The sequence below is a fragment of the Chiloscyllium plagiosum genome, unplaced genomic scaffold, assembly GCF_037043375.1.
Source record: "Chiloscyllium plagiosum isolate Xiang-an unplaced genomic scaffold, Cpla_swu_hap1 HiC_scaffold_4, whole genome shotgun sequence".
NCBI lineage: Eukaryota > Metazoa > Chordata > Chondrichthyes > Orectolobiformes > Hemiscylliidae > Chiloscyllium > Chiloscyllium plagiosum.
Window position 1 is genome coordinate 131,567,262 of NW_028270142.1, and position 12,085 is coordinate 131,579,346.

Here is a 12,085-nt window from a genome sequence, read left to right on the forward strand (position 1 = left end):
GTCAAATAATCTGGGCAGCTGAATGGAATCTACAGGCAATGAAGTTAGGGTATAGTTTTCCAATGGTCATGTGAATGGCAAGAGATCAGAATTAAGATGACCAGGGGCACCACTGTGAAATCAACGATACTCTAAAATAATAAACAAATCCAGATTCCAGGAAGTAGAATTGAACAGAATTATCTTGTCTCAAGTGAAGTTGTCATAGGCTCCCGAACTCGAGGTGAAGCCCTGGTCAAACGGAAGCAAGGCCTGACATGGACTAGATTGGAAGGTCTGTTATTCTGATCTTTTAATTTCTTTATTTTTTAAATGTATTCCTATGATTTTGTACTTTTGCATCCAAGATACCATGAAGGTCTGTAATGCTGGATTACTTTCTTCTTTTCTAATTTTTTTCAAAGAATTTATACTGAAAAATCTGTACCTAGATACCTTTGTACCTAAAATGGTGCCCTAAGTGGCGAGTTTAAACTTTTCACTGTACTCACATAAGTACATAAGACCATTAATTCTAATTTACAGTGAGTCATGATCCCAATCACTGTTTGGTGACCTTCATTGGTGTGCAATGTTAAAATGCTCATTGTTTTCAAACCCCTCCCTATCCCTGTACTGCCCTCCAATCTCCTTAATGGCATGGTGTCTTACAGCTCACATGAAATTTTTCAGGACATTTGATTACGTTTAAGGTGCCATACTAGCTTTAATTATGTAAAAATACAAATCAGTTCTGCTCTTTGTTTCCTGTGCGGTTATAGTACAGCAGTGAGAGAGCAATAGGATGGGAATGCATTTTAGACTGGGTACAAGCTGTTACCTGTATATCCTTTGTGCTTAAAAGTTAGAACAATTGGAATAGATTAAGAGAATAACATGTTAAAGATACTTCACCAAGACAGCACAAGGGATCTAGCATTATCAAAAGTATTAATAAGGTCCAAGAATTGCTGTAATGAGCAAGTCAGAGATCCACAAGATAGATGAAATGATTTTTTGTGCCTAACAGCAGCTGACTTATCAAGCACTGCCACCTACTGTCTACTGATTGGTTGAAGAATCTTGTTAACTGACTCAGTGGACAGTAGGTGGGGCTAGATCTGCAGAAGGAAATTGCTTTTAGTAAATGAGGTATTTTTGAGGTCACTCGTGGACAAATCTCTGTGGATGTTTCCTATAAATAAATGGTCTTTCAGAATGCATTTGATAAGCTTCCACATAATAACTGTGGTACTTATATTAAAAAAGAGTAGAGGCATTAGAAGGACAATGGGTTGACAGTTGATGGGAGGCTGACATGATCAGTTCTCTGTTCAACAAGCCTGACATGTTTTAGAAAAGTCAATGTCTTGGATTAAGAAACAGAGTGGCATATTGAAGATTGAGAACAGTAGCAGGAAGATTAAGAATGAACTCCCATTTGTTATTATTTGCCCAGTTTTGCAAAGTTAACGATTATACACTCCGGATCGAAGGCTAACAAGTTGGAATAAAACCTTAAATGATTAAATGAGAACAGTGGTGCAAGAGGTGATTGGATGTTATATAAAGACATCTCAAAGCTAGCATAGGTACAAAATACACCAAAAATTGATTCCCTATCTTAACAGACAGTGGGAGCTGTGGAATACAAGGCAAAACTGGGGAAAAGGGCAACAGCCACACCTGTGGCGCTATTGTCAGATTCTGTTGCAAGTACAGCATTCAGTTTGGTACTTTGGGAAGAATATGTTGGTCTTACAGCGTGTACAGCTGCAATTTAACCCTTTGGTGGATTGCTATGTTGCATTATTGGTCAATCTGCAAGTCACCATGTTGTAGTTGTAAAAGTGGCACATTTTCTGATAAAATGTGAAAAAGATTTCCTAGGTGTTTGTCTGCACATTCACAGCAGCCAGATTTCCCCAAGAGAAACCTTGAGCCTCAAAGTGCACTGAGCAGGCTTGTGCAAGCTGGTGTCTGGCATGGTTCAGAATCAAAGTCCAGGCCTTCACTTGGATAAAAAGTATGACATCATAGCAACCAGCCACTACGAATTCTTCACTGCTTCTCGATCATTTTTGTTTCAGTTTTATTGGCAGTCCAATGTTCTTCTAACTTCCATCTTCCACTCTCCACAAACCCATAACCAAATGCACTCGAAGTCCCATTCACCTCACCGCTGTGTGCGTGTACTAACATACATTTATCCTGGTCCAGCTAGGTCTTAGTTTTAAAATTGTCATGCACATAATTCTCAGTTCAGCAGAGTTATCAGATAATGTAAATCCCAGTTCACTCCCTCCAAAATGTCAAAATCAAAACTTGAACAGCAACAAACTTAAACAGTTGCATATTTATTTTTATTTGGACAAGTACAGAACATCTTGTATCACAACAGCTTTTTATGACATGATCAACAACGGGCACTTGAGTGCTCACAGATATGTACATATAAAAAAGGTGCAGCATTCAGCCGATCATGATAAAAAGTTAAAATACCTGAATTTTCTGACTTAAAGCTTGTGTGCTACTCCAATTCAAAACATACTCTGCAGGACATGACCAGCATGAAACAGACATAAGTACACAGCAGCACTCTGCATAACACACACAGAAATATGCTGTACTTTTAAAATCATTTGACCACTTTGTAGTGTTAGTGCTGAGCCTGACCCAGAGAGTTCCCACTGCACACATTTGAATTCACACAGAAATCTGACCTTTTACCACACTCTGCAGCACGTAATAATAGATTAGCTGCAACAGGCAACATCTCACTTTCTGAAAAACAAAGTCCAAAATCCACATGTGCAATGGACCATCTCATTTGATCCTGGTGGCAGGGAAGTTTGGTGGAGAAGTGGAGGGGGTCATTAAGAGAAAGATAAGGAGTCAATTGATTAGATTGTTAAATGGTTTGGAGCCAAATCAGTTGAAAAAAAAACTAATTTTCAGATACAGGACTATTGCCTAGAATGAGATCAGTTTGTCCAAGACAATACCAAGATTTTATAAACTAAAATGTGGCAAAATCTATTAAAAAAAACAAAAAGATACAAGTATTATTTACTGAACATGGAAGAATACTTGGATGCTGGACTTCTTTCAAAGAAAAAAAAGGAGACCATACGTAATCTATAATTTGTCTTTTATATTCATTCAATCTCCAAACTCAGAACTGAAGATTGATTCTGAAGGCTTAGCAATGCAGGTTGACTTGCAACACAGCAGTCTCAAATTACAATCACTTACCCTATTACAGATGGGCAGGTTAGAAGTGTTGTTCATCAAATGGGGTTCAGGGCAAGAAACATCGCCTTCAGGAGGACACTAGAGAATCCACCACATGATAGTTCATGGGGTAGCCAGTGCACAAGTGGAATACAACCCCATTTCAAAGCATTTGTTTCTGCTAGATCCACTGAATAATGTGCCAAAAATTCTGCAACAACTCATTTAACCAATGGCCTCTCTTTCTGGACTGATGAGAATCTATCATGTCATTTATATCTTGTAGCCAGGATACCTATGAATGAGATAGCTTTATTACGTTATTTAAGAACAGGCCTATAACTTGGAAAAGACTTGCAAAAGTGGAAGACAGGTGACATGTTTGCTAAATACTGGAAGCCATTCATTATAGATGTCAAGACCGAGCTGACATTAATCAAGGACTGAAGAACTCCATCAGAGAGTGACCTCATAGGCTGCCAATAAGGCACAAAGACCATCAGCTTGAAGATGGTGGGATTGTTAACTCAAAAGATAGAGTTTTTATAGATGGTAGTTAGTTGATCAAAATGACCTCACATTGCAAAGATCTTTGAAAGAACATTATCTCATGGTGATTATCTAGCTTGTCTGATGTCTCTATTCCCCTCACCTAGCAAGATGGTGGATCATTGTTTTTATAGGTAGACTGAATGAGAAATAAAAAGGTGGCTTGTGTGATTTAAAAGTGGAGTCAGACATGTAAATTTAGATAGATGTAACACAATATTTGCACACCAGATAGTGCAAAATTTTATACTTGTGAGTTCAGTCAAAACCACCTCACTCTGAGGTATAAATTCTAGAACAATTTGACAGGGTCTGCACACCTCTACTAACAGCTACCATTAACCCTTGCACACGTTTTCACTTCTGTGCAGCAATGAGGAATTTGTAAAAAAAAGTATTCAAAAGCGTTAAGTATATATTATGTATGCATTTTTGTCCTTTCTCCTCTATAATTCAGTCAATTCCTGTGCAATCTCCAAGGTAGTTAGAACAAAACCCATTAATGAATAAGGTGGGTAAGGAAGTGAATCAAAGCAGATCAGTGGCAGCCATTTTCTCATACCCGCGAGGCTGAAATTTGCTGTAGTATGAATGGACAAACTTCAAGACCAAATTACAACTCCACTGTCCGTGTTCAAACTAAATGAGGTATAACTAATTCATTTAGGTAAAAATACCCTTGACATAACTCACACAGTTGAGAAGAACGTTTCTGAATCAATACATGAAAGTTCTTGTACAGTATTAAGAAGAACACATTAACTTGTCTAGATCTTACTTTTTGCAAATGCAACTAGATGTTGTTTATAGACAAGAATTATCAGTAACCTTTCTAATAAGTTTTCTGGAAGGAATGATTAGGTTTGAAATGGTAATCCCTCCTCCATTAAGGCGGCTCCAGGTGTTCAAGTTTGCTAGTTTTAAGAATACAGGAGTTTAAGGCTTCGGTGGTAATATCCTCTGAGAATTTTTCAGTGGTCAAAGTATGAAAACCAAGTCACGGCCACACGACTAGTAATAGTCTAAATGAATCTCAGTGTAATACAGGGCCCTAAGGCAGGTCTCCACAATTGGAAAACCCCATCGTTCAGTGTAGAGAACAGATATCTCGCCGTATTCTAGAGCACTCACCCAGTACATTCCAGCTGATACACATATTTAATGCACATGTCAGTGACTGTTTGATCAGTCCAATGGTGCAAAGAACAAAAGCCTGTTTTAATAAGTGGAAGAAGCAGTACTCATGGAATCATCACCAAGCTTTGTACTGCTGGGGTATATGCTGGCAAAGTATCGGACATCCCGGTCTCGATCAGCCTGCAGCGCCACAGTGATTTGCTCTATGGCCTCCTGGTGACAACTGCCTGAGTTCACAAAGTATTCTGTAAGAAAATAATGAGATGAACTGATTTGGTAGAACAACCTTCATTTTACCTCCTAATCCCCAACCAATACATCTCAGCCAAGGGCTCTAAACTGAAACAAATGGAAAACAATGAATCTTGAGCATAAACATTCCAATCTTTGGCAAACTGAAAAATAAGAATCTTTAAAAGTGGTCTCCTTTTAAATTCGAGGAGATCACCAAATGTTTGCAAAAAGCATCAACTCCCAGTTGTCTTTTGTTGCTGTAAATGAAATGGTCATTAATGTGAGGTATCAGCCTACTTTCCTTTTACTTTTCAGTTCTGGGGATTTCAGAAAAATATTGTATCAGAGCTAGTGGGCTTCCAGAACTCTCAGAATTTAAAAAGTATTTACTAGATCATGAAGCAGCTGAAAATGTGTTGCTGGAAAAGCGCAGGTCAGGCAGCATCCAAGGAACAGGAGAATCAACGTTTCGGGCATAAGCCCTTCTTCAGGAATGAGGAAAGTGTGTCCAGCAGGCTAAGATAAAAGGTAGGGAGGAGGGACTTGGGGGAGGGGCGTTGGAATTGCGATAGGTGGAGGGAGATCAAGGTGAGGGTGATAGGCCGGAGTGGGGTGGGGGCGGAGAGGTCAGGAAGAAGATTGCAGGTTAGGAAGGCGGTGCTGAGTTCGAGGGATTTGACTGAGACAAGGTGGGGGGAGGGGAAATGAGGAAACTGGAGAAATCGGAGTTCATCCCTTGTGGTTGAAGGGTTCCCAGGCAGAAGATTAGGCGCTCTTTCTCTAACCGTCGTGTTGCCATAGATCATGAAGCACTATAGCAGGTTATGGATCCCAGATCCAGGGAAATTAGAATTGACAGGTGCTCGATGACTAGTGTGGACCCTTCCCATGCTGTAATACGCTATAGTTAGCATATCTTTCACCCTCTTGTTTAACAAGGATCTATGTTCCTCTGCCATAAAAATATTTGAGAACTTGGCTTCCACCAGCTTTTCAGGAAGAGAGTGCCAAAGAATTGTAGCCCTCAGAAGATTGCTTGCCTCATCGGTGTTTTAAATGGATCATTTTTAATTTTGAAAAGAGTGACCCCTAGTTTGAGCTTCTCCCATTAGAGGAAGCTTTCTTTCCACATGTACCTTGTCAAAGTCCCTCAGGATGTTTACTGAGATTTATTTTTCTGAATTAGGTTTTGGAAGAGACAACAAGTTAGGACAAACAAAATTAGTGAACTATTCGAACACAATCATGTCAGTTTTCTGTAAGAGCAATTGCCCTAGACCCATTTTCCCTTTTTTTTTCATATCATTATGAAATCCTTTTATGAAAGGCCTGGACTGACAGTGCCTCCACCACACTTGGGCAGAATATTCCAGATCCCACTCACTCAGAGCATAAAAAATCTTCTTACGTTGCCATTGTTTCTTTTGCTGATCACCTCGAGTTGGTATCCTCTGGTTCTAAATCCCTTTGCCAACAGGAACAGTTTATATTTGGATTCTCATTATTTTGAATACTTTAACAAATTCCCTCTTCTCCAAAGAGATCAATCCCATTTCTCCAATCTACCAATATAGCTAAAGCTGTTCATCTGTGGAGCCAGGAAACCTTTCTGCACCTTGTTGAAGGCCTTCACATCCTTCCTCAAGTGTAGAAGCAGAACTAGATGCTCAACACCAGCTGAGGCGGAACCAGTGTCTCTACAGGTTCATCACAACTCCATGGCTTTTGCACACACTGCACCCATTTATAAGGCCAAATTTCTATAAACTTTCTCAACCTGCCCTGTGACTGGAGCACAGAAATCCTCCAAGTCCCTTTTAGTCTGCACCTCCTACAAAATGTACTCCCTATTGTATATCCTTATTCATTCAGCCAAATTAAATACTTCACACTTTTGCTGTATTTAAGTTTAAATTGCTATTGTCCACCCATTCCATGATCCCACCAATATCCTGTTGATATCCATCAGCATTCACCTTTCAGTTCACAATGCTTCCAAGTTTTGTTTTATCTTAAAATTTAAGTTGTGTTTTGAACATTTCTCAATAAAATATAAAGGAAAGTTGAGAACCTAAAACTGGCCCCTGTGGAGGCCCACTATGTAACATGCTCCAGTCCAAAAACTAGCAAGTAGAGGTGAGAGTTATCTGCTGTTATTCAGCTAATTTTGCATTCAAGCTACAACTGTCCCTTTTATTCCATGGGCTAGAAATATTCTCTCAACCTTGTTAATAGGGCACATTCTCAAATGCCTTGGAGGTTCATCTACGTCACATTAATGGTTTACTCTCATGATTAATACCTTCTATTAGCCCATCAAAAAAACAAGAAAATTAAATGCAATCTGTCCTTAACAAATCTGTGTTGGCTTTTCTTAGTCCACATTGTAAAGGCTGTCCTGAATTATTGTTTCCAAAAGATTTCTGGCCTGAAGTTGCATTTTTTCAGCAAAATGCGACGTTTGTAACTCTCCAGTTCTCTGCAAACACCTCCCAAGAATAGAGAAAATATTAAATAAAGCAAGCTTATCTGACAAGTCCTGACAAACTTGAGTCTACCCAAAAGTTTCAGTTACCTCCTCGTTCATTTTATCATGGGCAGCATTTTCATTCTTTATAAAATACAAGCATTCATTTAATATGTCAGCCATGCCCTCTATAATTATGCATAAGTTTAAGACTAAAAATAGTCCATACTTCAATTTTTACATTTATTTAAATCAATAGTCCTCACTTTCTCCAGTTGAAACATGTGGCACTTGAACCCAGATATTCTAACCTAGAAGTAAGGAAACTACCACTGCAACTTCTTTAAAAGCTGTATACTGTTCTGTTTTTCTTGCCAATATTGAAAGGTTGCCCTCCCTTAATTACTTAGCACATTCCAGATGCTACCCTTTTCCAAACTCACCTCAAACCTTTTGACGCAATGGACACTAGTCCCTAAACGTTGCTCTACTGATTTTAATTCAATATATTCCCACTAACCAGTACCAGAATATCTCCTTTCTTGTGATTTGAAACATACTGATGTAGAAAATTCTTCCAAAAAAAAAGGTGGAGAAATTCTTACCTCTCTACCCCTTACATTATTCCTGCCCCAGTCACCCACTATGACTACTATATAATTTCTGCAGCTCTCCAACTTCCTTGAAAATTTGTTTCACTATATCTTTCAGAATACTTGATGTCTTACAGAATATACGTAGAATATCCATGCATGTCACCAGTAAATTTAATCTGGATTTTATTGTTTAAAGCTTTCCATTTAAAACTTTTGTGGATATTGTACTAGAGACAGAAATCGAAAATCTCACCTTTTTCCAATAGGGTTTGTCTCAAAGTTTTTGCTAATAACACTCTGACATTTGGAACAGGATCAGATGCTAGTTGTAGTAAGTGTGGCATCAAATGCTCAGTAAACTGTTCCACAGGAATATAATCATCTTCAAGTACAGCCTGCATTTAAATACATAAAGAAATGCATCCTTTAATATGCAATATTTATAAGAACAAAGTTAACTGTTATTAAGAGCTGAATACTTACTAATTCTATAGCAGTGAATTGTAATTATCAGCAACCACGCTCTGGTTAGGGTACCTTGTTGAAAACTGTAATCACATACACCTGTACTGTATGGCCTCAGAGGCAATCTGTGAAGAAGGTTACCTTGAAGTACAATGGGTCCTTGATCAGGTTGGCCAATAGGCCAAGGAGTGCCAGGTGGATTTTAATTTAGATAAATGCGAGGTGCTGCATTTTGGAAAGGCAAATCAGGGCAGGACTTATACATCTTTATACATAAAAGTCCTGGGGAATGTGGCTGAACAAAGAGACCTTGGAGTGCAGGTTCATAGTTCCTTGAAAGTGGCGTCATAGACAGACAAGATAGTGAAGGTGGTGCTTGGTACACTTGCCTTTATTGATCTGTGCATTGAGTATAGGAGTGGGAAATTCTAGTCTCTCTGCTGTAGGATGTTGTGAAACTTGAAAGGGTTCAGAAAAGATTTACAAAGATGTTGCCAGGGTTGGAGGGTTTGAGCTATAGGGAGAGACTGAAAAGGCTGGGGCTGTTTTTCCTAGAGTGTCAGCAGGGGGAAGCCTTACAGAGGCTCAAACTCATGAGTGGCATGGATAGGGTGAATAACCAAGGTCTTTTCCCCGGGGTGGGGGGAGTCTAAAACTAGATTGCATAGACTTAAGGTGAAAGGGGAAAGATTTAAAAAGGTACCTAAGGGACAACATTTTCACACAGAGGGTGGTGCAAGTATGGAATGAGCTGCCAGAGGAAGTAGTGGAGGTTGGCACAATTACAACATTTAAAAAGCATTGGGATGGGTATATGAAAGGATTTAGAGGAATATGGGCCAAATGCTGGCAAATGGGACTAAATTAATTCAGGATGTCTGACTGGCATGGATTGAAGGGTCTGTTTCCATGCTATACGGCTCTATGACGAGGCTCAATGAATAGGAACTACAGAATGTCTATAGTACCTGGCATGCCTTTAAACTCAAGCAGCAATTGAGAGATTTCTCTACCAGAAAACATCAGTACTGGTCTGATGAGCAAAACTGAGTGCTACAGGAGCTACTGAATCATAAGCAGCAGGTGCTCCTGAATTGGAAGCATAAACAAAACTTGAGGGAAAGAAAGAAAGTCTATAGACAAATAAAGACAGACGTCCAACAAGAAACCCCGCAAGATAAAGAACAGATGGGAGGTGGAAAAAGCACGGTTCTCAGGCTTGCTTCACCATTTAAGATCATGACTGACTTGATTGAAATTTCAAATTCAAAATCTGCCTATCCCCTTGCTCATCTGTCTACCTCTACCTTAAAAATATTCAAAGACCCTGCTTCTACTGCGTTTCCAAAGACTGCCCACCCTCAAAAAAAAATCTCCAGTGTGTAAAATTGAGGCATCTTATTGGGCATGTATGGATTCTTCAGCACAATCAAGACCATCTACAGCGCAAGCACCCATGTACCCTACCTATTTAGGGTGAATAATGGAGAGAGGTCTTCATCAAGAACAGAGAGGGAGAGCAGCACTAGCTAGAAGGACATTGTTGATCCCCTCAACACATCCCACAGCATGCTATGCAGAGCCATCTCAGCACAACTCCAATCTAAACAGGAGGTTGGCAATGCCATTGACAAACGACAGCCAGCAGGTCATTGGTGCAGGAGTAATTCCTGCTGCAATACACTGGAAATGCATTCTTGGCACCAGTACATGACTTCATCTTTGTCATCAGGCAAGAGGAGAACAAGGTAAGGAGCTCAGATACCATAATAGTCACCATCTTCAAAGAAAGGGGATGACTGACTGCCATAGCTGCAGAACAGTTGTTTTTATTGGCAAGGTGGGTAGCTGGGGGACACTGTAAAACATAGGAGAATTAGACCATTTGGCCCATTGAGTCTTTGCTGCCAGTCAACCATGGCACCATTTTTCTTAACTCCTTCTCCACATAACCCTTGATCTCATTCCTATTCAAGAACCTCTCTCTCTCTCTCTTTAAATACACTCAATGACTTGGCCTCTACTGCCCTCTGTGACAATCTGTTACACAAAGTCACCAGCCACTGATTGATGAAATTCCTCTTCCTCTCAGTTCTGAAGAATCACCCTTAACTCTGAGGCTGGGCTCATGAAGTCCTAGTCTCTCCTTCTCCACATCCACTCTTATCCACGATGCTCAGTATTCTGCAAGTTTCAATTATTCATCCTTTTGAATGTGATCAAGTACAGATCCAGAGTCCTCAACTGCTCATATGATAAGCCCTTCACCTCTGTGTCATTCTTGTAAACCACCTGTGGACCCCTCCAATATCAGCATGACTTTCCTTAGATATGGGCCCAAACTGCTCTCAATATTCCAACACTGTCTGACCACAGCCTTATACAGCATCAGCAGTACATCACTGCTCATGGATTCTAGCTCTCTTGAAATGAGTGCTAACATTGCATTTGCCTTCCTAACTACCAATTGAACCAGCATGTTAACTTTCAGAGAATTCTGGACTAGGACTCTCTAGTCTCTTTGTGCTTCAGATTTCCAAAGCCTTCCCCATTCAGAAAATAGTCTATGCCTCTATTCTTCCTATCAAAGTGCATAAAACTTCATACTTTTCCACATTGTATCCCATCTGCCACTTTTGTCCATTCTTCTAGCCTGTCCAATTCCTTCTGCAACCTCCCTCCTTCCTGCCCTTCCACTCATCTTTGTGTCATCTGTAAATATAGCAACAATGCCTTCAGTTCCTTTAATCAGATAGTTAACGTATAACGTGAATAGTTGTAGTCCCAACACAGACTCCTGCAGAACTCCAGTATTCGCCAGCTACCATGCTGAGAAAAAAAGAGACCTGTTTATCCCCAGTCTCTGCCTTCTGCCAGCCAGCCAATCCTCTATCCATGTTAGGAACAAGGTATTGACACCATGGCCTCTCATCTTATTCAGCAGCGTCTTGTGCAGAATCTTGGCAAACGCCTTCTCGAAATTCAAATAGATCATGTCCATTGTGTCGTCTTTGTTTAACATGCTCGTTACCGCCTCAAAGAAGTCTAGCAGATTTGTCAGGCGTGACTTCCCTGATGAAGTCATGCTAACTAAGCCCTATTTTACCATTGCAATATTCTGCAAGCTCATCCTTAATAGACTGTAAAATCTTACCAATGCCCATGGCCAGGCTAACTGGCCTATCCTCTCATGCCTTCTACCTCCCTCCTTTCGTAAAATAAGTGCATTACATCAGAAACTTTCCAGTTCTCTGGGACCCTCCTGAACTCCACTGTTCCCTGAAATATCACCTATGCCTCTACAATCTCAACTATCTCCTTCAGAACTCGGATGTAGTCCCCCTGTCAAGGTGATTTATCCAAATTCATGACTTTCAGCTTCCCCAGGATCTTCTCCTTAGTGATGGCCATTATACTCACCTGT

The 12,085-nt window shown here is 40.0% G+C and overlaps 1 protein-coding gene across 2 annotated transcripts in view; it reads right to left on the minus strand.

Annotated features, from left to right (window-relative positions):
- Positions 1-2,320: 2,320 nt before the first annotated feature.
- ppp4r1 (protein phosphatase 4, regulatory subunit 1) overlaps positions 2,321-12,085 on the minus strand; it is an 83,572-nt gene continuing 73,807 nt past the window's right edge. For both annotated transcript variants that reach the window (XM_043687763.2, XM_087986700.1), the window contains 2 exons: positions 8,450-8,591; positions 2,321-5,144 (listed from right to left, as the gene is read on the minus strand). In XM_043687763.2, coding sequence (XP_043543698.2) covers positions 4,981-5,144; positions 8,450-8,591 — 306 coding nt within the window. In that variant the 3' untranslated portion in view covers positions 2,321-4,980. The remainder of the gene's footprint in view (positions 5,145-8,449; positions 8,592-12,085) is intronic.